The 27,865-nt window shown below is 42.4% G+C and overlaps 2 protein-coding genes across 22 annotated transcripts; one reads left to right on the plus strand and one right to left on the minus strand.

Annotated features, from left to right (window-relative positions):
- Positions 1-27,643, plus strand: tbc1d15 (TBC1 domain family, member 15). The gene is made up of 17 exons (XM_051952132.1): positions 1-98; positions 1,630-1,731; positions 2,103-2,177; positions 2,323-2,467; positions 3,717-3,924; positions 10,725-10,827; positions 16,186-16,380; positions 16,573-16,701; positions 17,041-17,144; positions 17,414-17,508; positions 17,715-17,831; positions 18,853-18,953; positions 19,045-19,144; positions 19,226-19,323; positions 24,081-24,197; positions 24,374-24,460; positions 25,660-27,643. Exons 1-17 carry the CDS (start codon positions 75-77, stop codon positions 25,831-25,833), a joined length of 1,974 nt encoding a protein of 657 aa, XP_051808092.1. The 5' UTR covers positions 1-74; the 3' UTR covers positions 25,834-27,643.
- On the minus strand, positions 19,373-23,522 carry LOC127535104 (uncharacterized). Of its 21 annotated transcripts, XM_051952110.1 has the most exons (13): positions 22,840-22,897; positions 22,680-22,711; positions 22,204-22,563; positions 21,861-22,075; positions 21,617-21,828; positions 21,405-21,584; positions 21,344-21,372; positions 21,042-21,099; positions 20,757-20,948; positions 20,513-20,663; positions 20,321-20,480; positions 19,557-19,791; positions 19,373-19,495 (listed from the first exon to the last, which is right to left on the minus strand). In XM_051952110.1, exons 1-13 carry the CDS (start codon positions 22,880-22,882, stop codon positions 19,389-19,391), a joined length of 1,974 nt encoding a protein of 657 aa, XP_051808070.1. In that variant the 5' UTR covers positions 22,883-22,897; the 3' UTR covers positions 19,373-19,388. The 21 variants fall into 21 exon arrangements, with proteins under 21 accessions (XP_051808070.1, XP_051808090.1, XP_051808089.1 ...); XM_051952130.1 differs by lacking the exons at positions 21,344-21,372; positions 21,617-21,828; positions 21,861-22,075; positions 22,204-22,563; positions 22,840-22,897 and adding exons at positions 21,132-21,343; positions 23,160-23,191; positions 23,253-23,284; positions 23,317-23,514 and having other exon boundaries at positions 20,757-21,099; positions 21,498-21,584; positions 22,622-22,711; XM_051952129.1 differs by lacking the exons at positions 21,617-21,828; positions 21,861-22,075; positions 22,204-22,563; positions 22,840-22,897 and adding exons at positions 23,192-23,284; positions 23,349-23,522 and having other exon boundaries at positions 20,757-21,099; positions 21,132-21,372; positions 22,622-22,711.
- Positions 27,644-27,865: the final 222 nt, after the last annotated feature.

The following is a 27,865-nucleotide window of genomic DNA, read 5'->3' on the forward strand; positions in this document are numbered from 1 at the left end:
CTGTTGTTGTGCAGAGATATATACAAACAGACGCTATCACATGCTTGTGTCGTCATCAGGAGGAAGGAGACAACATGGCGGCAGACTCTGTGTTGAAGGTAAAAACAGCGACACGTTAGCGGCAGTTCTGGGAGAACCGAGCGGACTAAGTTCACTGCTGGGGCCGCGGTCAGGCGGTGGGAGCCGTGCCAGTCCGGCTGCAGCTCCCCACCGACCCTCCGCTCCTTTCCGTCAGTCTGTTTGCATCAGTTAGCTGTTCCGGAGCTACACCGACACGAACATCAAAACATAGCGGCAGCAGCAGCCCGAGGAGGCGGCTCCCTGTCAGCCTCTGCCCGCCTTAACGAGCCGCTCACTGCCTTTAGCAGAACTGAGCAGCTCCGAGGACACGGTGTAAGGAGCTAATGACTAACGATGGTGACAGACTAACGGGCCCAGGGAGGTCGCAGAACGGGCAGCAGCCTCCAAACTACCGCCTGGTAGATCCAGAGTTCAGCTAAACTCCACAAGCATCCAGCTGTCAGTGTTTACTGCTGGAAGCTAGCAGGCTAACGGAGCTAGCAAGCTAATGGAGCTAGCAGCGTTAGCAAACAAAGTTGTACAGGTTAAAGTGGACTATCAGGTTACTGTGGTTAAAATTAACCTCTCTTAGCAAGTTAACTCTCTGCTCTGTAGTATATCGGTCTGATATTATTGCTGGGTGTAAATTTAAAATAATATATATAATAATACACAAACAGGTCTAAAAGCAAAATTTTATTGTCTTTATTTTAGAATAGTATAATATAACCTGACTTTTCAAAATGATTTGTTTTTATTTTTATGTTAGTTTGGTCTTTCTTTTACATTAATGTCATACTCCTAATTTTTACTTTGGTTTGCTTTGATTCTGTCTTGTATCTGTCCTTTAATCTTTTTATCTATCTATTTTACAATAGTTTCAAAAATAGACTAATTAAATCTATCTCAAACAAACCAGATCTTTTTCCGTTATATTTTTACTGAAAGTGTTAAATATTTTTACTCCCATGCAATACACTGAATTTAATTTTTTTTTGCAATAATTCAATAACTAACCCTAATCCTTCATATTTATTTTTACCAGATGCATTTTACAATAATATAATAATTACAATTTAATTCTGTTCATATTTGTTTTTACTCAAAGCTGCTGTTTTTCTTTCCAATATACTAGTCTTAATTTGTTTTATTTAAATTTTAGCTTCTAATCAGTTCTCAGCTGTGGTGTTAGGTTCGTTGGGATGTGAGTGAGTCTGACTGGAAAATGCAAAAAAAAAAAAAGTAAAAAGCAAAGTAAAATTAAAAAAACTGAAGCAGCAACGCATTCTACCACATATTAAACTCTCATTTTATTTTTTTAACTATTAAAATTTTATTTTTTAAACAATAACATAATTACCAGTTTAATTTCATTTATTTTTCTCTAACAACATATTTAGAATTTTTATTTCTTTTATATTTTTAACAGTAATATAACTGTTTTTTTAAGCTCATTTTTAAAACTGAAAGCATGAGCAGACAGAAGAACTGACAGAGAAGAAATGTATTTATTACTTAGTGAAACATTTCAGAGTCCTGTCTGGTTTTTATTCCTGTAACGTCCTGCAGGTGATATTTGAACATGACGGCGTCTTCATCCATCCGAGCAGCGACGAGGACGGAGTCGATCAGGACCTGCTGGTTTCAGGGAGCCTTCGGATCCTCGACAAGGTAGGTAAAACTACGATTAAATTATATGTATCTTATTATTATTATTCATCTGCATCTGTTTATTTAATATGAGAAAATAGTGAAAACTGGCTGATATTTGTCAGAGCTGAACATTTGCTGTGAAACCAGTTCAGTCGTCACATCTGGCCAGCAGCTAACACTTATTAGAAAATTAAAATAGTTTCTGTCCAGAGAACAAATTAAACAGTCAGATAAATCAGAAGCAGCTGCATCTCATTCTATGTTTGTTTCAGCTGTTCAGTGACTGGTTCTGGTCAGATACTGGTGTGGTTTGGGTCAGGTGTGTGAGCGTTGTGTGATTGGTTGGTCTGTAAACAGACCTGCTGATAGAGGTGTTTCTTGTCCATCAGGATGCAGAGATGTTGGTGGAGTTCAGACCTCTGGAGGACGCAGTGGATCCGTCCAACATGCTGTGTGCTGGGAAGGTTTGTCTGTTTACTTAGACTAAGACAGATATTATTAATCACCACTGCACATCTGTCATGTACTAGGTATAGTAGTATATAGTGATAAACAGTGAGCGATGCAGCGATAAACAGTGACCGATGCAGTTACTGTGTGCCTGAGCAGGACTCCAGTTCGGTGGTGGAGTGGAACCAGTGCCTGGAGCGTTCCCAGTCCCAGCAGCTGTTGGAGAGTCAGCACAGCTATGAGACGGAATGGGACATGGTGAACGCTGTGACCTTCAGGAAGAAGACCTGCACCAACGGAGAAGGTCAGTCTGTGTTCTCACCTGGAACCAGGAACAGTTCATAGAAGAACCAACTTTCCCTACTGTGGGATCAATAAAGTTTATCTTATCTTTACTTTCACTAAGAACCTTTTAGTAACAAGATCAGTATGGAATGAATTCTGCAGGTGGTTCTTTGAAGAACCCACAAAGGATCTTTTAGGCAGCATCAAGGAGAATGTTGTGGTCCTATCTGCTGAACTGATGAAATTCTTAGAAATGATGGAAAATGAAAACTGATAAATCTGGACCCACCTCGATGGACTCCAAGGACCTGGAATGTTCTAACTGAGACTGAACTTAAAGACTGGAGGCAGGAAAGGAGAACGTCCCCTGGAGAAAGTTCTAGAGTAGAGCTACCAACAGCTGGAGAAAGTTCTAGAGTAGACCTACTGACAGCTGGAGAAAGTTCTAGAGCAGACCTACCGACAACTGGAGAAAGTTCTAGAGCAGACCTACCGACAACTGGAGAAAGTTCTAGAGCAGACCTACCGACAACTGGAGAAAGTTCTAGAGCAGACCTACCGACAGCTGGAGAAAGTTCTAGAGCAGACCTACTGACAGCTGGAGAAAGTTCTAGAGCAGACCTACCGACAACTGGAGAAAGTTCTAGAGCAGACCTACCAACAGCTGGAGAAAGTTCTAGAGCAGACCTACCGACAGCTGGAGAAAGTTCTAGAGCAGACCTACCGACAACTGGAGAAAGTTCTAGAGCAGACCTACCGACAACTGGAGAAAGTTCTAGAGCAGACCTACCGACAGCTGGAGAAAGTTCTAGAGCAGACCTACCGACAACTGGAGAAAGTTCTAGAGCAGACCTACCGACAACTGGAGAAAGTTCTAGAGCAGACCTACCGACAGCCGGAGAAAGTTCTAGAGCAGACCTACCGACAGCCGAAGAAAGTTCTAGAGCAGACCTACCGACAGCTGGAGAAAGTTCTAGAGCAGACCTACCGACAACTGGAGAAAGTTCTAGAGCAGACCTACCGACAACTGGAGAAAGTTTTAAAGTATGCTCTAGAACTTTCTCCAGGGGACGTTCTCCTCTATGGACTTCAAGGACCTGGAAGTCTGGAAATATTCTCAGTCTGAAGGTGGAACTCTGATTATTGACAAAGTTACAAGAGATGAAGAACCAGATGTTCTGAGGAGGTCGAGGGGGACTTTATTCAAACTTATTTGTTTTCAGATGGAACAAATGTTCTGTTTCTAGACGTTCTGTGTTTTCCCTCAGGATCTCTGAACCACAGCCATGAGAGGAGCCGCTGGACCTTCAGCGTCAGCATCAGCGACCTGAGGTCCATCACGGTGAAGGAGGAGGGCTGGACCTTCCTGCTGCTGCAGCTGAAGGACGCCTCCGTCTCACTGCCGCCGCTGCACTTCCACCAGGGCGGCAGCAGAGAGTTCCTGGACAACCTGCGGAGGTTCGCTCTGCTCACCGAGTGAGTGCCGAGACACACAGACACGTGTGACCTGTTTACTTATGTGCAGCAGCTAATGGAGAACCTCTCTTCCACATTAAAATGGTGTCGGTGAGAGCTGCTGTTTCCTGTCAGCTGAGATAAATCCCAGTGAAGCGTGAATGTCTACAGAGCAGCTTCAGATGGAAGGGTTCCAGTCGATCTGGACACATTATGAGTTATTTTGAATCATTTATGACACTTTGGAGTCATTTTGGATGATTTTGAAGTGTTTTGGGCAGTTTTTAGTCATTATGTGCACTTAGACGTTAAATCTCAGTGACTTCAGTCTGAAGTTCCTCGTTAAAGTGAAAGAGGAAACATCAGAGCAGAAGCAGCTGTTGGTCATTTTAGTTTCAGTTGTTTACAAGTTTGAATAATTTTAGTTGTTTGAAAGTTTGATTCATGGACAGGAACTGACGGAGGAGTAAGTCTGTGTTATTGTCAGTGAGCTGCGGCTGTTATTTATATGCTAATCCGTCCGTTTTCTTCCCTGTGAACCAAATATCAGTGAGATTATTGAGGCTGCTGCTGCTGCTGATAGCTGTTATTAAAGTTCTTATCGACGCTCCGTAATCACACACATTAATGTCCGGATATTTTCCAGCAGCAGCAGACGGGAAGCTGCAGAACTTTAAATAGAAGCTCAGAGAACTGACTCATGTTCATTAGAACATACATGATGTGTTATTTACTACAGAACATGTTCATTAGAACATACATGATGTGTTATTTACTACAGAACATGTTCATTAGAACATACATGATGTGTTATTTACTACAGAACATGTTCATTAGAACATACATGATGTGTTATTTACTACAGAACATGTTCATTAGAACATACATGATGTGTTATTTACTACAGAACATGTTCATTAGAACATACATGATGTGTTATTTACTACAGAACATGTTCATTAGAACATACATGATGTGTTATTTGCTACAGAACATGTTTATTAGAACATACATGTGTTATTTACTACAGAACATGTTCATTAGAACATACATGATGTGTTATTTACTACAGAACGTGTTCATTAGAACATACATGATGTGTTATTTACTACAGAACATGTTCATTAGAACATACATGATGTGTTATTTACTACAGAACATGTTCATTAGAACATACATGATGTGTTATTTACTACAGAACATGTTCATTAGAACATACATGATGTGTTATTTACTACAGAACATGTTCATTAGAACATACATGATGTGTTATTTACTACAGAACATGTTCATTAGAACATACATGATGTGTTATTTACTACAGAACATGTTCATTAGAACGTACATGATGTTATTTATTACAGAACATGTTCATTAGAACATACATGATGTTATTTACTACAGAACATGTTCATTAGAACATACATGATGTGTTATTTATTACAGAACATGTTCATTAGAACGTACATGATGTTATTTATTACAGAACATGTTCATTAGAACATACATGATGTGTTATTTACTACAGAACATGTTCATTAGAACATACATGATGTGTTATTTATTACAGAACATGTTCATTAGAACGTACATGATGTTATTTATTACAGAACATGTTCATTAGAACATACATGATGTTATTTACTACAGAACATGTTCATTAGAACATACATGATGTGTTTACTACAGAACATGTTCATTAGAACATACATGATGTGTTATTTACTACAGAACATGTTTATTAGAACATACATGATGTGTTATTTATTACAGAACGTGTTCATTAGAACATACATGATGTGTTATTTACTACAGAACATGTTCATTAGAACGTACATGATGTGTTATTTATTACAGAACATGTTTATTAGAACATACATGATGTGTTATTTACTACAGAACATGTTCATTAGAACATACATGATGTGTTATTTATTACAGAACATGTTCATTAGAACGTACATGATGTTATTTATTACAGAACATGTTTATTAGAACATACATGATGTTATTTACTACAGAACATGTTCATTAGAACATACATGATGTGTTTACTACAGAACATGTTCATTAGAACATACATGATGTGTTATTTATTACAGAACATGTTCATTAGAACATACATGATGTGTTATTTACTACAGAACATGTTTATTAGAACATACATGATGTGTTATTTACTACAGAACGTGTTCATTAGAACATACATGATGTGTTATTTATTACAGAACATGTTTATTAGAACATACATGATGCGTTATTTATTACAGAACATGTTTATTAGAACATACATGATGCGTTATTTATTACAGAACATGTTTATTAGAACATACATGATGTGTTATTTATTACAGAACATGTTCATTAGAACATACATGATGCGTTATTTATTACAGAACATGTTTATTAGAACATACATGATGCGTTATTTACTACAGAACATGTTTATTAGAACATACATGATGTGTTATTTACTACAGAACATGTTCATTAGAACATACATGATGTGTTATTTACTACAGAACATGTTCATTAGAACATACATGTGTTATTTACTACAGAACATGTTTATTAGAACATACATGATGTGTTATTTACTACAGAACATGTTCATTAGAACATACATGATGTGTTTACTACAGAACATGTTCATTAGAACATACATGATGTGTTATTTATTACAGAACATGTTTATTAGAACATACATGATGTGTTATTTACTACAGAACATGTTCATTAGAACATACATGATGTGTTATTTATTACAGAACATGTTCATTAGAACGTACATGATGTTATTTATTACAGAACATGTTTATTAGAACATACATGATGTTATTTACTACAGAACATGTTCATTAGAACATACATGATGTGTTTACTGCAGAACATGTTCATTAGAACATACATGATGTGTTATTTATTACAGAACATAAGGATAAGGATAAGGATCAACTTTATTGTCCCCTTGGGGAAATTTGTCTTGGGCTCACATCTGATGAAAAGAAGAGAAAAACACATACATTCGCAAAGGACAACAGCAGCTCGTCTACCTTATTACCACAGAAACAAATGTCCAGAGTATTGCACCGTCCCTAAAGTACAAGTGCAGATTCTAAGAACAGTTTATAAATACAGAACAGTACCCGACAGACTGATTATTGCACCTCCCAAATTAAAGTGCTTGCACAAGAGTTTGAGACTTATATTATATATGTCCCTTCGAAATGCCAGTATTGGATAATAGGTTATGTTGCGCTGCCCATTCAAAGTGCATGTGCTGAGGTAGTTAACAAGATAATTGCAAGCCACACATAAGAACATGAATCAAATAAATATCTGCTCTAACACGGTGACTCACCCATCACCCCGAGCAACCAAAAAATGCCCCTCACCTGTTATTGTTGAGCAAGGCGACAGAAGTTGGAATAAATGAAAACTTAAATTTGTTGCTTTTGTGCCTAACAGCTCGATAGCGCCTCCCTGAAGGCAAGAGTTCATATTCTTTATGCAACAAATGAAAAGGCTGACTGATGATACTTTTTGCCTGTGCCAGAACTGAAGATTCAAAGATAGATTGAAGGGAAGGGTAATCCCTTAGGCCTATGGTTTTCATTGCACTTTTTACAAGCCTCTCAATTTTGTTTTTACACTGAACAGTAAGGGAGCCGAACCAGGCAACAATACAGTATCTGACTAAGCTCTGCAGTACAGCATTGTAGAAGCAAGACATTATTTTAGGGCTCACGCCAAACAACCGGAGCCTTCTAAGAAAGTGAAGTCTTTGAGACAGTTTTTTACAAAGTTCAACTACATGCACATTCCATTTTAAGAGGTGGTCGATGTGCACCCCGAGATACTTCACAGACTCCACTTGTTCAATCACACTGTCACCAATGACGACCGAGTCATGATCTAGCAAGCGTTTTGGGTCAAAAATGAGCTCTTTTGTTTTTACTGAGTTTAGAATGAGGTGATTATCCTCACACCAGGAGTGGAAAGAAGCCACCTCCTTGAAATATGCAGATGGACACATGTCCACTGTAAGTAAGCTTAATATTATTGTGTCATCGGAGAACTTCATAATCTTGTTGTTCGGGTGGATACTCCTGCAATCATTTGTATATAGTGTAAAAAGAATGGGAGAGCTTACAGCTCCTTGGGGCACCCCTGTGCTGCTGGACCTAACAGCAGACCGGGATCCGTTGAATCTGACTTGCTGTGACCTCTCAGTTAGAAAAGAAAAGAACCACTTTATCAAGGATGGACTTATGTTTAGATCTTTCAACTTTTGCACAAGTAAGTATGGACAGACCGTATCAAAAGCAGAGGTGAAGTCTGCAAACAAGACGCGTGCATAGCCATGAGTATTCTCCAAGTGCTTACTTACAAGATGTGTTAAACTAACAATTGCATCAGTTGTACTTAATCCCTGCCTGTAAGCGAACTGTAATGGATCTAAGGACGTGAACACCTCTGCCTTAAGCCTAGCAACCATTATTTTCTCAAAACATTTCATGACCAAGCTCGTTAAAGCCACCGGTCTATAATCTTTGTAAGACGCCGGGACAGCAGTTTTTGCAATGGGAATAATAGTAGACATTTTCCAGAACTGTGGGACAACACAACACAAGGCTGAGCTCTGAAAAATTGGAAACCATGCCTCAGATAATTCCTCTGAACAGTTTCTTAACACAAAGGCTGATAGGCCATCCGGGCCAGCTGCTGTTTTCAAAGACACTTTGCTAAAGACGGACTGAACACTTTTTTGGTCGATTTCTGGAAAATCACAGTCCGTCCCAGAACATATTATTTGATTAAAACTACTTTTTTGATTATTTTGCTGCTCGAACCTTAGAAAAAAATTATTCAAATTATTAGCACATTCCACATCATTTGTTGTTGTAATATGCTGTTTCTTAGTGTGGATGCCGGTAATCTTTTTCATAGAGTCCCAAAGTTTTTTATTATCCCTAGAATCAAAGCTTCCTTCCAAGCGCTCCTTCTCCCTTCTCCTTGCTTTGCTAAGGACTACATTCAGCTCTTTCTGAGCCAAGGCTGAAGCAACTCTATCCTTTTCCTTAAAGGCTAGTCGTTTTTTATTGATACTAGCCTTCACCTCTCTAGTAATGTACCCCTTATTATTAGGAAAGTGAACAATGTTCTTTTTAGGGACAATAGAGTCCACACAAAAGTTTATATAGTCTGTGATAGTCTCTGTGGCTTCGTTGATTTCCAAATTGTGAAAGATGCTCCAGTCGGTACAAGCAAAGCACCCTCTGAGTATTTCTACACTATCCTCAGACCACTGTAACACAGTTTTATGAACCGGTTTGGATGATTTCAGCGCAGTCTTGTAAGTGGGCATAAGATGAACCGTGACGTGGTCAGAGTTGGCCAGGGAAGGGAGTGCTCTGGCCTTAAATGCATCCTTTATGTTCCCAAAGCATTTGTCCAGCGTGTTCCCGTTCCTAGTGCTGCATTTTATGTACTGGTAGAACCCAGGAAGGGACCCCTCCAAACGGCAGTGGTTTAAGTCCCCAAGTATAAACACAGCTGCCCCCGGAGTACGATGCAGTTGATCATGAACACATCTAATCAGATGGCTGGAAGCTCTGTGCGCATTTCCACTTGGGGGAACATATGCGGCCATAATAATGACATTCCCGAACTCACGGGGAAGATAGAACGGGCGCATAGACAGACACAAAAGTTCGAGGTCCGGGTCACATGATTGTTCTCTGACAGTGTACTGTTTGCACCACGCCTCCTTGATGTACACACAGATTCCCCCTCCTTTAGTCTTCCCGGAGACCATAGTCCTGTCGGCGCGTACACACGAAAAACCCTCAATTCCAATTAAACTGTCCGGAATGTCCTGCCGGAGCCAGGATTCAGTAAAAACCATGAGACACGACTCCCTGTGCTCATGACAATAGCGGCAATTGGAGCGCAGTTCATCAATTTTACTAGGTAGTGAGCGGGCATTGCTCAAAATGATAGAGGGAAGCGGTGGTTTGTTACCTCTTCTCCGAAGTCTCTGTCGCGCCCCGCCACGTCTTCCTCTCCTTCGCCTCTTCCTCGTGGCAGCGGTGCCCGAAGAGGGAGCCGGTGTCCTCCATATTAACTCGGGGGGCAAACCGCTAGGTAGCGCGTCGCCTTTCCCCTGCAGCGAAAGCAGCAGTTCCCTCGAGTAGGCAATACACAACCTATCACCCGCTGGGAGAGGCGATGAGTGAAGCAGCCCCTTGCACAAGGCTTCACTGACGGCCCAAAACAGCAGCAGCAACTGCCACAGGAGAGAGGTTGATCCGAACCACATAGCTGCCTGGAGCGGCGGATGTTATGATCCGAATCGAAAAGGGCCAACGAAGCGACCAATTGTCCTTATCACAATCACACAGATCATTCAGGGAACATCAGAAGGAAAAAAGAAGTAAAAGTAGTATAGAAAATTAAAAGATTAAAAGATTAAAAAAAAATTAAAACCTCAGCGTGAAAGCCCGAGTCGCCACAGTGCAGCGCCACCGTTCATTAGAACATACATGATGTGTTATTTACTACAGAACATGTTCATTAGAACATACATGATGTGTTATTTATTACAGAACATGTTTATTAGAACATACATGTGTTATTTACTACAGAACATGTTCATTAGAACATACATGATGTGTTATTTATTACAGAACATGTTTATTAGAACATACATGATGTGTTATTTACTACAGAACATGTTTATTAGAACATACATGATGTGTTATTTACTACAGAACACTGACTCATTGTTTATTTATTCTAACGTGTGTGTGTATCTTCAGGTCTCCAGATGATGACACGTGTCTCCTGGTCAGTACTCCTAACAGAGCTCTATCTCAGTCCTTTGAGAACCTTCTGGACGACAACAACTTCGGCCTCGTTAATGTAAGAAATTAACCGTTCTCACGTCAGCTTCTAACACAGGGATGTCAAACTCATTCCACAAAGGGCCGGTGTGGCTGCAGGTTTTTGTTCCAACTGAGCAGCATCACACCAGACCTGACTCATTTAATCAACCGATCTCAGTCTGCAGACAGGTGATTGGTCAGACTGTGTGCTCTAGGCTACAGCATTTAGTTCCAACATATCTACAGCACACAGTCTGACCAATCACCTGTCTGCAGACTGAGATCGGTTGATTAAATGAGTCAGGTCTGGTGTGATGCTGCTTCGTTGGAACAAAAACCTGCAGCCACACCGGCCCTTTGTGGAATGAGTTTGACATCCCTGATCTAACCAGAACATGTCAGCTTCTAACCAGAACACGTCGGCTTCTTACTTTTACTTTTACTTTTATTTATTTATTTGATCCGTGGTACATTGCACAAATAAACATTAACCCTGAAGGGAGAGATGCATTATGCCAGGTTATAGCATGAATGCTAATTTCCACCTGTAGTCCCAGAGCAGGCAAAGGATGTGTTGGGATAAAATAAGAATAAAAAAAAACAAAAAACACAACCAATAAACATTTCCCAACATTAAACACAAAGAAAATCATAAAATTAAAGTCCATAGTCTCTACAAAAGATACGACCACCAAAGCACTTTCAAAATCATCATTAATGGGTACAAGATTGACCCAAGAGCAACCATCGCTTCAGCAAGCGTGAAAACTCACTGAAATGTGTACATTTCAAAAGCTCTGTGGGTAATTTGTTCCATTGGTTCATTGCTACGTATGAAAATGCTGATCTTCCAAAAGCGGAGTCGAGTTTTCTTATATAACACTCGCCCCGAAGAGATGACCGAGTGTCTCGAGAAGAGACTTCATAACACAGAGGGATGAAAGTCTTTAGCGGTGGCGCAACAGTGCCATGAATTATCCTAAACAATAAACATAAATTAGAATATCTAATACAATTTTCAAAGCTTAAAATACCATGTTTAATTAGAATTTTGCAGTGATGGTATATTCGTCGTTTTTTATCATGAATTTTAAGAGAAGTTTTGTATAATGATTCAAGAAGCGTAAGAGAAGTTGCACATGCCTGTGACCAAGTTGTCATACAATATCGGAAACGTGGAAAAATCATTGCATTTAAATACACATATGATGCTTCAGTGGTTAGCGAGTTTCTAATATACCGATAGGTTGAAAGATTAAATTTTAAAGTATTTGTTAGTCTTTTAATATGTTTCTTAAAATTTAAGTTCGGATCAAGAATTACACCTAGATACTTGTATTGTTCAACATTTTGAATAGGTAGACCTTCTATCATGACATTAGGACAATTCTGAAATTTAAAATGATTTGTAAAAAACATGGAAACAGTTTTTTTCGACATTTAAAGTTAGACAAGAATTTTTTAACCAATTTGAGACTTTTCTCATCTCTATTTTAAGTTTTTGAGCCACTTCTTCCACAGTATTAGCATGTGTATACACAACAGTGTCATCTGCATACATTATTATTTTGGCATTGGAGATGTTTGGAAGATCATTAATATAGAGAATGAACAGCAGTGGCCCAAGAATAGAGCCCTGCGGTACACCTATGCTGCAGGCTTGCAGTGGAGATGTTACATTATTAACTGTGACACACTGCTGCCTGTCACTGAGATATGACTGAATCCAGGTTATTGTATTTTTATGAAAACAGAATTGTGATAATTTATTTATTAATACAATATGATTAACGGTGTCGAATGCTTTACGCAAATCAAGAAAAACAGCCCCTACCATGCCACCCCCATCAAGTCTGGACTTGATGTCTTCAGTTAAGTAGCAGCAGGCAGTCTCTGTAGAGTATTGCTTTCTGAACCCAAATTGGAGAGGGTTTAACATCTCCAGTTGATTAAGGTGGTCCATAAGCTGCTCTGCTACTACTTTTTCCAAGACTTTTGAGATCGAGGGAAGAATGCTTATTGGCCGATAGTTTGAGACCTGGAGCTTGTTTCCTGATTTGTGTATAGGCTTGACTATGGCTGTTTTCAAAACTGTGGGAAGGGAGCTCTCAATTATTGACAGATTTATCATTTTAGTTAAAGCTGGTGTAAGAGTTTCTTTATGTTCTTTTAAAAAGACTGTGTCTATACCAAAAAAATCCTTAGTTTTACTGCTACTTAGCATTGATATACATTTTAGAACCTTGCTCTCTTCAACTGTATGCAATTTTAAAAAGGACTCATCACACTGAAACTTAGAGACACAGCTTACTTGAGAAAATGAGCCTACCAAATCCAGTGCACAATTAAGAAAATATTGATTAAAATATAGTGCTTGCTCTGTGTTATTGTTTAGGATTGATCCATTTACTTTAAGTTGTAGAGATTCAAAACTATTATTTTTCCTACCTGATAGTTTATCCATACTTTCCCATAGTATCTTGGTATTTCCTTTTGCCTCTTTTATCATGTTTAGATAGAAATTTGCTTTTGCACTTCTAAGCTGCGTAATGACTTTATTTCGTAAAGACTTATATATGTAATAATCCGTATTTTGTTTAGACTTAAAAAAAACTTTTAAGAGCAAGGTCTCTCTGCTTCATAAAATCCCAAAGAGAACTATTAAACCAAGGCAGTTACTTTTTATTGCTTTTTTTTTTTAGATTTGAGTTGTGTATATTTATCTATAGTCTGTTTTATTGCGATTAACATATTTTTACATGAAAGATTGCAACAGTTATCAGTTTTACTACACCAGTCTATTTCTTTAATATCACGCTCCAGAAGAGCGTGATTATTCTTAGAGATATATGAAATTTTGAAGTTATGTATTTGTTGCTCATTTTTGTAGCGTAATTTATTTAACTTTCTAACTACCAGGGTGAGATTATGGTCAGATAACCCCATTATGAGATTATACGTTTTAGTTATTCCATCTCTTTTATTGGTGAATATTAAATCGATTAATGTTTGAGATGTTTTCCCAATTCTGGTTGGTGTATTGATTAGTTGAGTCATTTGCAGTAAGTTTGTCAACTTTTTAAGCGTTTTCCTGTCAGTTTTGTCCAGCCAATTTACATTAAAATCACCTAAAAGCAGCATTTCTTTGCTTTCATATTTTTTTAGGAATTTCTTTTAAACCATCATAAAATATATTGGGTGTGTGTGGTGGTCTATACACAGCGAATATTAAAAGAGACATCTGGGGTGAAAGAGTGATTGTTACCCCCACACATTCAACAGATTTTACAGCAAGGTCTATTTGATGACTATTGAAACAGTCTTTGATGTAGATGAGGACTCTACCTCCCCTCTTCCTTCCCTCATGATCCCTTCTGTAGACTTTATACCCCGGGACAGTATAAACAGATGCCGATGTCGTGGGCTCAAGCTTAGACTCAGTAATGCAAATATAGTCCAAGTTTGAGTCGACAAGTCGATGTTTCAACTGTTCAGCTTTAGATTTTAAACCATTTATGTTTATATGTCCACCAAATAACCCTTTCGGTTTATTACGTGGGTTCCACAGGACAGACGCATGGTTAACAGTTTGGAAAAGTTTAGTTTTGCGCTGTTTAGATGCGACAACTGACTGCAGAGCGTCCAAATTGTACTTGCATACTCGGACACTATTGATCCTCGCTTTAATCATCCCGTATGCAGAGTTGTTACCGTGTGGCGTTGTGTTGGAGGCATGTAGGGTACGAATTCCAGGCGTGGACAGAGGTGCAGACATAGGTTTAGGCAGAGGTGCAGTCACCAGTCACGGACGTAGAACCACAGGTCCAGGATTCACGTGCACGTCGCTGCTTAGTAGCAAGATGATGCACCACAGCGTTGCTCTTCCCCTCTGAACCGTCAACTGAGCCATCCTCCGTGTGCGCTGCCGGTCGCGGTTACCGTAGGCAGAAGCCCGCCCGTCGTCCAGCACCTCAGAGTAGATCGCGTACTGGCTCCAGGAATCCAGGGCGAAAGACGGTGTCTCTTGCAAGCCCCCGTGCGTGGTCGATCTTTCACGTATAGTAGCCCAGCCTCCATACAGTTGTGTAGTTATGATCGCCAACACGTAAAACAACACGGTGAACACACACTGTGCTTGTGCATTAATCGTCTTTTGTAAATGCCAAGGTGTCAGGTTTGTAGAGGCAATTGCAGGTTCAGGTGGTCTCCCAGATTTTGATAGGAACAGTGAAACAGCAGCGCCTGCTAAGCTGCTGCAACAACCTGCCGCCATCTTGCCACCAAATGTTTTCAAACCAGAACACGCCGGCTTCTATCCAGAACACGCTGGCTTCTATCCAGAACACGCCGGCTTCTATCCAGAACACGCCGGCTTCTATCCAGAACACGCCGGCTTCTATCCAGAACACGCCGGCTTCTATCCAGAACACGCCGGCTTCTATCCAGAACACGCCGGCTTCTATCCAGAACACGTTACCTTCTATCCAGAACACGCCGGCTTCTATCCAGAACACGCTGGCTTCTATCCAGAACACACCGGCTTCTAGCCAGAACACGCCGGCTTCTATCCAGAACACACCGGCTTCTAGCCAGAACACGTTACCTTCTAGCCAGAACACGTTACCTTCTATCCAGAACACGCCGGCTTCTATCCAGAACACGCCGGCTTCTATCCAGAACACGCCGGCTTCTATCCAGAACACGCCGGCTTCTATCCAGAACACACCGGCTTCTAGCCAGAACACGTTACCTTCTAGCCAGAACACGTTACCTTCTAGCCAGAACTCTCGAGTTCAGAACTCATTTCAACTCAAACTCTGACAGATTTCATCATTTTTTTTGTAGTGAATTTATTGATTTTCACAGGTTAATTTTTTTCATTTTGTTTTATTTAGGTTTCCTCTGCTATTTTTGGATTAATTTACAGATATTGTTATATTATAATTATTATAATTACAGTTATTTTTAAAATTAATATGCGGATTTTCTCTCAGAGTTTTTTGTAGATCTTGCTGGTTAGTTTTTGGTTAAATTCTAGATTTTAATGGATGTTTTCTAAATATTTTCCACAGATTTTATTGAGATTTTAGTGATTGATCTTTTCTTATATTTATTGCTTGTTTTGGTGTGTTTGGGGTTAAATGTTCTGATCGTTGTAAACTGTTTTCTTGTACATTTTGTTGCTGTTTTAAATTGATATCCAGACAATTTTAGTATTTTTTTTATGCATTTGCAGATTTTTGTTGGTGGTGATTTTACTAATTTGCGTGTTTATTTATTGTTCTAGATTTTATAGTTTCTTTAAATGAGTTTACAGCCTGTCGCAGATATTTTCATCATGTTTGTTGTAGATTTCACTGACGTGTTTTAGAACCTCCTCCCTCGTTCTATGCAGAAGTTTAAACGGGATCCGTACGTCACCACGCTGGGCGGCTTCTCCAAAGTCACCAACTACATCTTCGATGCCCTGCGAGGGTCAGAAGAGCAGCAGCAGCGCCCCCCGGAGGAAGTGGCCGATCTGCTGGGAGAAGTTATTCCAGGACTGGAGATCAACCAGCAGGAGGAGCCAGGCTTCGAGGTCATCACCAGGGTGGGTTTAGAGGAACACCTGAGCAGATCATCAGGTTCAGTTCAGAAGAAGAACCCAAAACTAACTGACATTCATCCTGTTAGCTGCAGGAAAGAAAACGTGGTTTAGTGACGGTCCTAAAACTGCAGCCTGAACTCAGGATTCTACTAAGTTCTCCACATGTTCTGCTCTCTGACTGGACTCTGTCTGCAGATCGACCTGGGATCCAGACCTCAGGTGAGCCGCCGAGAGCCGCTGACGGCCGAGGACTGGACCAGACACCAGGACGGGGAGGGCAGGATGGTGGAGACCAGCCGGCTGAAACAGAACATCTTCAAGGGGGTGAGTTCCTCAGAGCTCAGGAGAACATAGGAGAACACAGGTTCATGTCTTTACATGTTCTCCTGGAGGTTCTCTGGTGTGAATACTTTAATTCATGCAGAGAAGATTCTCTAAAATCAGGCCTCAGATGTGATAGATCTGATTTCTGCTGATGCTGATGGTGTTTGTCCTCCACGTTCCCTCCACGTGTCCTTCACTTGTTTTCCAGGTGTCCTCCATATTTTCTCCACACACTCTTATGTGTACTCCATGTGTTCTCTGTGTTTTTTTCACATGTATTGCATATGTTCTCCATGTGTTTTTCACATGTTTTACATATGTTCTCCTTGTGTTCTCCAGGGTCTGTGTCACGCTGTGAGGAAAGAAGCCTGGAAGTTTCTTCTCGGTTATTTTCCATGGGAGAGTTCGCTGGAGGACAGAAAAATTCTGCAAAGAGCCAAAACGTACGAGTGGTTGTTGTTCTAAAGTTCTTTATTATTTACATTCACCTCATTAAGTAAATATTTACACCTGAAAGATTCCAGACAGATGACGCCTGTCTGAGGAACATTTTTTTAACCGATGATTATTATTATTATGAGTATTTAATAGATTATTTGACGTCGCTGTGATTAAAGAGGTTATTTTTATTTCTGTATTAATAAATGCATGTTGAGGTTCTCAGAGGCTCCGTTCTCTGAGTCTGGTGTTAATTTAAACGTTCTGCTCTCAGTGACGAATACTTCAGGATGAAGCTTCAGTGGAAATCAGTGAGTGAAGAGCAGGAGAGAAGGAACTCCCGACTGAGAGACTATCGGAGTCTGATCGGTGAGAAGAACCTCATTTTTTCACTTTCCTGGCTACAAACCGTCAGAAACAGGAGGTTCTGGCAGCTGGTGAAGGACCAGAACCGGTCAGGTTCCACAGAACAGCAGCTTCACATGTTTTCTGAGATGTGTGACCTAAAAAGCCGATTAAACTACATGCGGTGTTCAAAAGATCGGGTTCTGTGACATTCCCCTGTTTTGTTTCAGAGAAAGACGTGAACCGAACAGACAGAACCAACCGGTTCTATGAAGGCATCGACAACCCGGGCCTGGTTCTGCTGCACGACATCCTGATGACCTACTGCATGTATGACTTCGACCTGGGTGAGACTTACTCAGTAAACTCTTAGTACTTTCAGAACCGGTTCTCCTGCAGAACACAGAACAAGTTCTATACTTCATCCTGAACCTGTGAACACGAGAACCCAGAGTTTTCACTGAGCTGGAAATTCACAAGAAAATAACACGTGACTACAGGAACTTTTCCAGAATGACAGACAAATTTCACAAAAATGACTCCAGATGTATCTAGAATGACTATAAATGTGTCTAGAATGACTCCAGGTGTGTCTAGAATGACTCCAGATGTATCTAGAATGACTATAAATGTGTCTAGAATGACTTCAGGTGTGTCTAGAATGACTATAAATGTGTCTAGAATGACTCCAGGTGTGTCTAGAATGACTATACATGTGTCTAGAATGACTCCAGGTGTGTCTAGAATGACTATACATGTGTCTAGAATGACTATACATGTGTCTAGAATGACTCCAGGTGTGTCTAGAATGACTCCAGGTGTGTCTAGAATGACTATACATGTGTCTAGAATGACTATACATGTGCCTAGAATGACTATAAATGTGTCTAGAATGACTCCAGGTGTGTCTAGAATGACTATACATGTGTCTAGAATGACTCCAGACGTATCTGAATGACTCCAGATGTAGCTAGAATGACTATAAATGTGTCTAAAATTACTCCAGACGTATCTGAATGACTCCAGATGTATCTAGAATGACTATAAATGCATCTAGAATGACTCCAGGTGCGTCTACAATGACTCCAGGTGTATCTGAATGACTGTAGATGTATCTGGAATGACTCCAGATGTGTCTAGAATGACTATAAATGTGTCTAGAGTGACTCCTGGTGTGTCTAGAATGACTATAAATGTGTCTAGAGTGACTCCTGGTGTGTCTAGAATGACTATAAATGTGTCTAGAATGACTCCAGGTGTGTCTAGAATGACTATAAATGTGTCTAGAATGACTCCAGGTGTGTCTAGAATGACTCAGAGATTCCTTAAAATGAAAATGAGGTTTACTGTGGGTGTTCTATGCTCCAGGTTACGTCCAGGGGATGAGCGACCTTCTGTCTCCCATCCTCTTCGTCATGGAGAATGAGGTGGACGCTTTCTGGTGCTTTGTGGCCTTCATGGACCAGATGGTGAGAAACACTCTGGTTCTGGTGTTTTAATGAACAGATTCAATAATCAATAATCTCAGTCAGTAATCATCAATAATCTGTTGTGTTTCAGCACCAGAACTTTGAGGAGCAGATGCAGGGCATGAAGCTGCAGCTGATCCATCTCAGTGCTCTGCTGCGGCTGCTGGACTTGTCCTTCTGGAACTACCTTGGTACCGACCTGCCTCATAAGTCCAATGTTCTGTCTCTGTGTGATGTCATGTTCTGATCCGAGTTCTGCTGTGTTCCGTCAGAGTCTCAGGATTCTGGGTATCTGTACTTCTGCTTCCGCTGGCTGCTGATCCGCTTCAAGAGGGAGCTGAGCTTCCAGGACGTCCTGCGGCTCTGGGAGGTCTGTATCGGTTCTGGTTCTGGTTCTGTTGAGGGCTGCAGCAGATATTCATCAGGTTCAGTCTTTCAGAGTAAATAAAGACCCAGAACATGAAAATTACAAAAAACATCCAAGTAGAACATGAAGAACTGGGGGAACACCAGTAGAACATGGTAAAGGACAGGAGGAACACCTGTAGAACATGGTGAAGGACAGGAGGAACACCAGTAGAACATGAAGGACAGGAGGAACACCTGTAGAACATGGTGAAGGACAGGAGGAACACCAGTAGAACATGAAGGACAGGAGGAACACCAGTAGAACATGAAGGACAGGAGGAACACCAGTAGAACATGAAGGACAGGAGGAACACCAGTAGAACATGAAGGACAGGAGGAACACCTGTAGAACATGAAGGACAGGAGGAACACCAGTAGAACATGAAGGACAGGAGGAACACCAGTAGAACATGAAGGACAGGAGGAACACCTGTAGAACATGAAGGACAGGAGGAACACCAGGAGAACATGGTGAAGGACAGGAGGAACACCAGGAGAACATGGTGAAGGACAGGAGGAACACCAGTAGAACATGAAGGACAGGAGGAACACCAGTAGAACATGAAGGACAGGAGGAACACCAGGAGAACATGGTGAAGGACAGGAGGAACACCAGTAGAACATGGTAAAGGACAGGAGGAACACCAGTAGAACATGGTGAAGGACAGGAGGAACACCAGTAGAACATGGTAAAGGACAGGAGGAACACCAGTAGAACATGGTGAAGGACAGGAGGAACACCAGTAGAACATGGTAAAGGACAGGAGGAACACCAGTAGAACATGGTAAAGGACAGGAGGAACACCAGTAGAACATGAAGGACAGGAGGAACACCAGTAGAACATGGTAAAGGACAGGAGGAACACCAGTAGAACATGGTGAAGGACAGGAGGAACACCAGTAGAACATGGAGGACAGGAGGAACACCAGTAGAACATGGTAAAGGACAGGAGGAACACCAGTAGAACATGGTGAAGGACAGGAGGAACACCAGTAGAACATGGTAAAGGACAGGAGGAACACCAGGAGAACATGGTGAAGGACAGGAGGAACACCAGTAGAACATGGTGAAGGACAGGAGGAACACCAGTAGAACATGGTAAAGGACAGGAGGAACACCTGTAGAACATGGTGAAGGACAGGAGGAACACCAGTAGAACATGGTGAAGGACAGGAGGAACACCAGTAGAACATGAAGGACAGGAGGAACACCAGTAGAACATGAAGGACAGGAGGAACACCAGTAGAACATGAAGGACAGGAGGAACACCTGTAGAACATGGTGAAGGACAGGAGGAACACCTGTAGAACATGAAGGACAGGAGGAACACCAGTAGAACATGGTGAAGGACAGGAGGAACACCAGTAGAACATGGTAAAGGACAGGAGGAACACCAGTAGAACATGGTAAAGGACAGGAGGAACACCAGTAGAACATGGTGAAGGACAGGAGGAACACCAGTAGAACATGGTAAAGGACAGGAGGAACACCAGGAGAACATGGTGAAGGACAGGAGGAACACCAGTAGAACATGGTGAAGGACAGGAGGAACACCAGTAGAACATGGTAAAGGACAGGAGGAACACCTGTAGAACATGGTGAAGGACAGGAGGAACACCAGTAGAACATGGTGAAGGACAGGAGGAACACCAGTAGAACATGAAGGACAGGAGGAACACCAGTAGAACATGAAGGACAGGAGGAACACCAGTAGAACATGAAGGACAGGAGGAACACCTGTAGAACATGGTGAAGGACAGGAGGAACACCTGTAGAACATGAAGGACAGGAGGAACACCAGTAGAACATGGTGAAGGACAGGAGGAACACCAGTAGAACATGGTGAAGGACAGGAGGAACACCAGTAGAACATGAAGGACAGGAGGAACACCAGTAGAACATGAAGGACAGGAGGAACACCAGTAGAACATGAAGGACAGGAGGAACACCAGTAGAACATGGTAAAGGACAGGAGGAACACCTGTAGAACATGAAGGACAGGAGGAACACCTGTAGAACATGGTGAAGGACAGGAGGAACACCAGTAGAACATGGTGAAGGACAGGAGGAACACCAGTAGAACATGAAGGACAGGAGGAACACCAGTAGAACATGGTAAAGGACAGGAGGAACACCAGTAGAACATGAAGGACAGGAGGAACACCAGTAGAACATGAAGGACAGGAGGAACACCAGTAGAACATGAAGGACAGGAGGAACACCTGTAGAACATGGTGAAGGACAGGAGGAACACCAGTAGAACATGGTGAAGGACAGGAGGAACACCAGTAGAACATGGTGAAGGACAGGAGGAACACCAGTAGAACATGAAGGACAGGAGGAACACCAGTAGAACATGAAGGACAGGAGGAACACCAGTAGAACATGAAGGACAGGAGGAACACCAGTAGAACATGAAGGACAGGAGGAACACCAGTAGAACATGGTAAAGGACAGGAGGAACACCTGTAGAACATGGTGAAGGACAGGAGGAACACCAGTAGAACATGAAGGACAGGAGGAACACCAGTAGAACATGGTAAAGGACAGGAGGAACACCAGTAGAACATGAAGGACAGGAGGAACACCAGTAGAACATGGTAAAGGACAGGAGGAACACCAGTAGAACATGGTGAAGGACGGGAGGAACACCAGTAGAACATGGTGAAGGACGGGAGGAACACCAGTAGAACATGAAGGACAGGAGGAACACCTGTAGAACATGGTGAAGGACAGGAGGAACACCAGTAGAACATGGTAAAGGACAGGAGGAACACCAGTAGAACATGGTGAAGGACAGGAGGAACACCAGTAGAACATGGTAAAGGACAGGAGGAACACCAGTAGAACATGGTAAAGGACAGGAGGAACACCAGTAGAACATGGTAAAGGACAGGAGGAACACCAGTAGAACATGGTGAAGGACAGGAGGAACACCAGTAGAACATGAAGGACAGGAGGAACACCAGTAGAACATGAAGGACAGGAGGAACACCAGTAGAACATGAAGGACAGGAGGAACACCAGTAGAACATGAAGGACAGGAGGAACACCAGTAGAACATGAAGGACAGGAGGAACACCAGTAGAACATGAAGGACAGGAGGAACACCTGTAGAACATGGAGGACAGGAGGAACACCAGTAGAACATGAAGGACAGGAGGAACACCAGGAGAACATGGTGAAGGACAGGAGGAACACCTGTAGAACATGAAGGACAGGAGGAACACCTGTAGAACATGAAGGACAGGAGGAACACCAGTAGAACATGAAGGACAGGAGGAACACCAGTAGAACATGAAGGACAGGAGGAACACCAGGAGAACATGGTGAAGGACAGGAGGAACACCTGTAGAACATGGTAAAGGACAGGAGGAACACCAGTAGAACATGGTGAAGGACAGGAGGAACACCAGTAGAACATGGTAAAGGACAGGAGGAACACCAGTAGAACATGGTAAAGGACAGGAGGAACACCAGTAGAACATGGTAAAGGACAGGAGGAACACCAGTAGAACATGGTGAAGGACAGGAGGAACACCAGTAGAACATGGTGAAGGACAGGAGGAACACCAGTAGAACATGGTAAAGGACAGGAGGAACACCAGTAGAACATGGTGAAGGACAGGAGGAACACCAGTAGAACATGGTGAAGGACAGGAGGAACACCAGTAGAACATGGTGAAGGACAGGAGGAACACCTGTAGAACATGGTGAAGGACAGGAGGAACACCTGTAGAACATGGTGAAGGACAGGAGGAACACCTGTAGAACATGGTGAAGGACAGGAGGAACACCTGTAGAACATGGTGAAGGACAGGAGGAACACCTGTAGAACATGGTGAAGGACAGGAGGAACACCAGTAGAACATGAAGGACAGGAGGAACACCAGTAGAACATGGTAAAGGACAGGAGGAACACCTGTAGAACATGGTGAAGGACAGGAGGAACACCAGTAGAACATGGTAAAGGACAGGAGGAACACCAGTAGAACATGGTAAAGGACAGGAGGAACACCAGTAGAACATGGTGAAGGACAGGAGGAACACCAGTAGAACATGGTGAAGGACAGGAGGAACACCAGTAGAACATGGTGAAGGACAGGAGGAACACCAGTAGAACATGGTGAAGGACAGGAGGAACACCAGTAGAACATGGTAAAGGACAGGAGGAACACCAGTAGAACATGGTGAAGGACAGGAGGAACACCAGTAGAACATGGTGAAGGACAGGAGGAACACCAGTAGAACATGGTAAAGGACGGGAGGAACACCAGTAGAACATGGTAAAGGACGGGAGGAACACCAGTAGAACATGGTAAAGGACGGGAGGAACACCAGTAGAACATGGTAAAGGACGGGAGGAACACCAGTAGAACATGGTGAAGGACAGGAGGAACACCAGTAGAACATGGTAAAGGACAGGAGGAACACCAGTAGAACATGGTAAAGGACAGGAGGAACACCAGTAGAACATGAAGGACAGGAGGAACACCAGAATCTGGACTCTTGTTGTAAGTTCTCCACCTTAGAGACTTAGAACCATCCAGAACCCATCAACACAACCTTTTAATTGAGTCCGTAGTTTCTGCTGTCGGTTCTGTCAGGGTTCTGTCTGTTCCTCTGGTTCTACTGCAGCCATGAGCAGACAGAACCATGAGAACAGACTGAGTTAATGTTCTACGGTGTGCTTGGTTCTGGTTCTTGTGGACCTCCAGGTGATGTGGACCGGGCTGCCCTGCCAGAACTTCCATCTGCTGGTCTGCTGCGCCATCCTGGACTCTGAGAAGCAGAAGATCATGGAGGAGAACTACGGCTTCAACGAAATCCTGAAGGTGAGAACCTCAGCATGTTGGTTCTAGATGTTTCAGAACCTTAATGGAACCTGTCAATACGTTTTAATGTTTCCAGAAGTGAAACAGAACCATCTGGTCTCAGTCTAACCCTGCAGCTCTCTGATCCATAACCAATAATGATCGGTGGTTCTGAAGGTTCTGGTTCTGTGTTCCAGCACATCAACGAGCTGTCCATGAAGCTGGACATCGAGGAGATCCTTCAGAAAGCAGAAGGAATCTGTCTGCAGATCCAGAGCTGCAAGGTGTGTTCACCTCTACCTGTCTGTCTGTCTGTCTTTCTGTCTGTCTGTCTGTCTGTCTGCCTGTCTGTCTGTCTGTCTGTCATACCTCTACCTGTCTGTCTACCTGTCTGTCTGTCACACCTCTACCTGTCTGTCTGTCTGTCTGTCTGTCACACCTCTGCCTGTCTGTCTGTCTGTCTGTCACACCTCTACCTGTCTGTCTGTCTGTCTGTCTGTCTGTCACACCTCTGCCTGTCTGTCTGTCTGTCACACCTCTGCCTGTCTGTCTGTCTGTCTGTCACACCTCTACCTGTCTGTCTGTCTGTCTGTCTGTCTGTCACACCTCTGCCTGTCTGTCTGTCTGTCTGTCTGTCACACCTCTACCTGTCTGTCTGTCTGTCTGTCACACCTCTACCTGTCTGTCTGTCTGTCTGTCTGTCACACCTCTGCCTGTCTGTCTGTCTGTCTGTCACACCTCTACCTGTCTGTCTGTCTGTCTGTCTGTCATACCTCCACCTGTCTGTCTGTCTGTCTGTCTGTCTGTCTGTCATACCTCTACCTGTCTGTCTGCCTGTCTGTCTGTCACACCTCTACCTGTCTGTCTGTCTGTCTGTCACACCTCTGCCTGTCTGTCTGTCTGTCTGTCTGTCACACCTCTGCCTGTCTGTCTGTCTGTCTGTCTTTCTGTCTGTCTGTCTGTCACACCTCTACCTGTCTGTCTGCCTGTCTGTCTGTCTTTCTGTCTGTCTGTCTGTCTGTCACACCTCTACCTGTCTGTCTGCCTGTCTGTCTGTCACACCTCTACCTGTCTGTCTGTCACACCTCTACCTGTCTGTCTGTCTGTCTGTCACACCTCTACCTGTCTGTCTGTCTGTCTGTCACACCTCTACCTGTCTGTCTTTCTGTCTGTCTGTCTGTCTGTCACACCTCTACCTGTCTATTCATGTCATGTCTTTCTCTGGTAGTTTTTAGTTTTTACAGAATCAGGACCGATAATCTAAAAGTGTTTTTATCTCTGGTTGGTTCCTGATGAGCTGCAGTCACATGATGAGTTCAGGAACCGTCGGAAAGTTTAAACCTTTTATAAAAACTTGATGCTGAAGACTACCAGAACCGTCCTCCCGGTTCTATCAGAACCACGGTGACCCTGCTGAGTGGTTCTGTGTTGCTGTTCCTGTACCTGTCCAGGTGTGTCTGACTCTGCCCTCCCTCCTCCTCAGGACCTTCCTCACTCCGTCAGCGTGATCCTGGGTTTGGACTCGGAGCCGAGCGGTGCCGACCCGACGGGTTCTGGATCTGCTCCCAGAGCGGCTCAGCGGCCAGATGGCTGCTCCAACGGACACTTGAGAGAAACCAGCTCTCAGCTCAGCTGCAAAGTTGCCTTCATATCGTAGTAAAGCGTCAGCAGGGCGGCGCCAGAGAGACGCCACGCCGCCTGAACCCACCAAGAAGAAAATGTACAAAGAATTTAAGATGATTGAGATCTTATTTTTGTAACTCTTGTACCATATTGTGTCTGATTGAGTCATTCCTCCTGAAGATGTTAAAGCCTCATTCAGATGAAGGACGTTCTCTTCTGCTCCATCAGAACCTCCAGAACTTTAGTTCCCTCAGTGGTTCTCTGATGGTTATTTTCTGACTGTTGAGTCTCTGAACTATAAACATGATGTCTTTAAGCTGCCAGTTCTCTAAAACTGTTTCATTTACAGACAGAAATGATGAAGATGAGCAGATTTGCATTTTTTAGAATTAAAACTGAAGCTCCAGTTTTTCCTGCAGTAGCTCAGAGGCAGAGTTCTGCTCAGCTTCATTCAATCTAAACAAGAGGAGACCCCTTGAGCTTCTGATTTGTGACTTTATTAAAGCTGTGGATCTTCTCTGAATGAGGCTTTATTGTGGTGAAGAACTGCCAACACTCAGCTGAAGCTGTAACATCTCAGAGCTTCAGGTGGAACCATGGAGCTGCTGATGAACCAGGAAGGAGCTGTTTGGAGCTGCTGCAGCGTTTTCTTACTGAGACTTCAGATGTTTCTGGATTAAAACTGGTTTCTGCTTCATCAAACTTCACGCCACTGGCTGTTATTTCTGAACAAAAAGAAAATGTTTGTTCCCTCAGCTGTGATTGGCTGACGGAGACGAACCTGCTAACTTCACTGATTACCCTGGTTATTGTTTCTCCGGTTGGTCTGGAAAAAAGAACAGTGATGGTTTCTAACAGAACGCAGAGGTTTTTAGAGTGGTAAACCCAACCAGCCAATCAGTTCATCAACCAGGTAACTAACCAACCAACTCATCTAACCAACCGTCTGGTTCATATAGAAACTGTTCTCTTCTGTCACGGAAGCAGAGAAAACAAATGTCAGCAAATATTGGAGGTTTTTGCTTTATCAAGGGAAGCAGAGTACGTCTACCTGCAGAGTGCTTCTATCTTTGAATCGTTGCAGCTCTGATTTTGTCATGTTTTACCTTTTTTGCTGAAAATATCTCCTTCATGCTCATTCTACCAACATCTAACTGATTTTTACTGAAAGCTGAGTCGAAAAACCGCAAATATTCTGTTTAAAATTAAAAAATACTATGAGTCAGCAGAGAAACTGGAAGCAGATCAGAGTCATTAAATCTGTGTGCAGGCAGAAGAATGACCAATAGCAGGGCTAACTTTCACCATTGATCGGTTAATTGATTATCTAGTGGATCGATCAGCTGTTTGGTCTCTGAAACGGTGAAAAATGTGGATCAGTTTCCACAAATGTCAAAGATCTTCAGTTACCTGTCAGAGGAAAGAAACCAGAAATACTCAGTAGAGAAGCTGCCTGTTGGAGATACAGACATCAGCAGCTTCAGGACGCTCGTTTAAGTGTGACATCATCAGTGTGACATCATCAGTTTGACAGCAGAAGATGTGACCAGAACCAGTTAAGGGTTATTATTATTATTGTAATTTATTGAGGGTTTAACTCTCAGTAAGGAAACAAGCAGCAGCTCGGTTTGTTCCTCGCTGTTATGAGTGAAGTTCTGACAGGTTCTGTTGGGTTCTGTTTGGTTCCATGAAGCTCTGACAGGTTCAGTTTGGGTTCTGTTGGGTTCAGTTTGGTTCAATGGAGCTCTGAGTGTTTCTGTTGCAGATTGAACTCTTTGTGATTTCGGCTCTTTTCATGTAATCGATCAATCCGACACTTTGGGCAATAAAAACTGTTTAAGGAGCGTTTTATTGTGTCCCGATGAACAAACCGATCAAAGTTCTGGATAAAAATCAGCTTAAACCGAACAAAGTTCCCCCCAGACGTGTTTTCTGATGATTCAACGGAGAAAACCTAAAAAAAATAAGAACAATTCTGGGTAAAACATCGGCAGGTATCAGGTGGTTGTTGCTCGTCCTTCCGGCAGGGGGCGGAAGTGCAGCTCTGCAGCTTCTGGCCTCCATTA

The sequence above is a fragment of the Acanthochromis polyacanthus genome, chromosome 8, assembly GCF_021347895.1.
Source record: "Acanthochromis polyacanthus isolate Apoly-LR-REF ecotype Palm Island chromosome 8, KAUST_Apoly_ChrSc, whole genome shotgun sequence".
Classification (NCBI taxonomy): domain Eukaryota; kingdom Metazoa; phylum Chordata; class Actinopteri; family Pomacentridae; genus Acanthochromis; species Acanthochromis polyacanthus.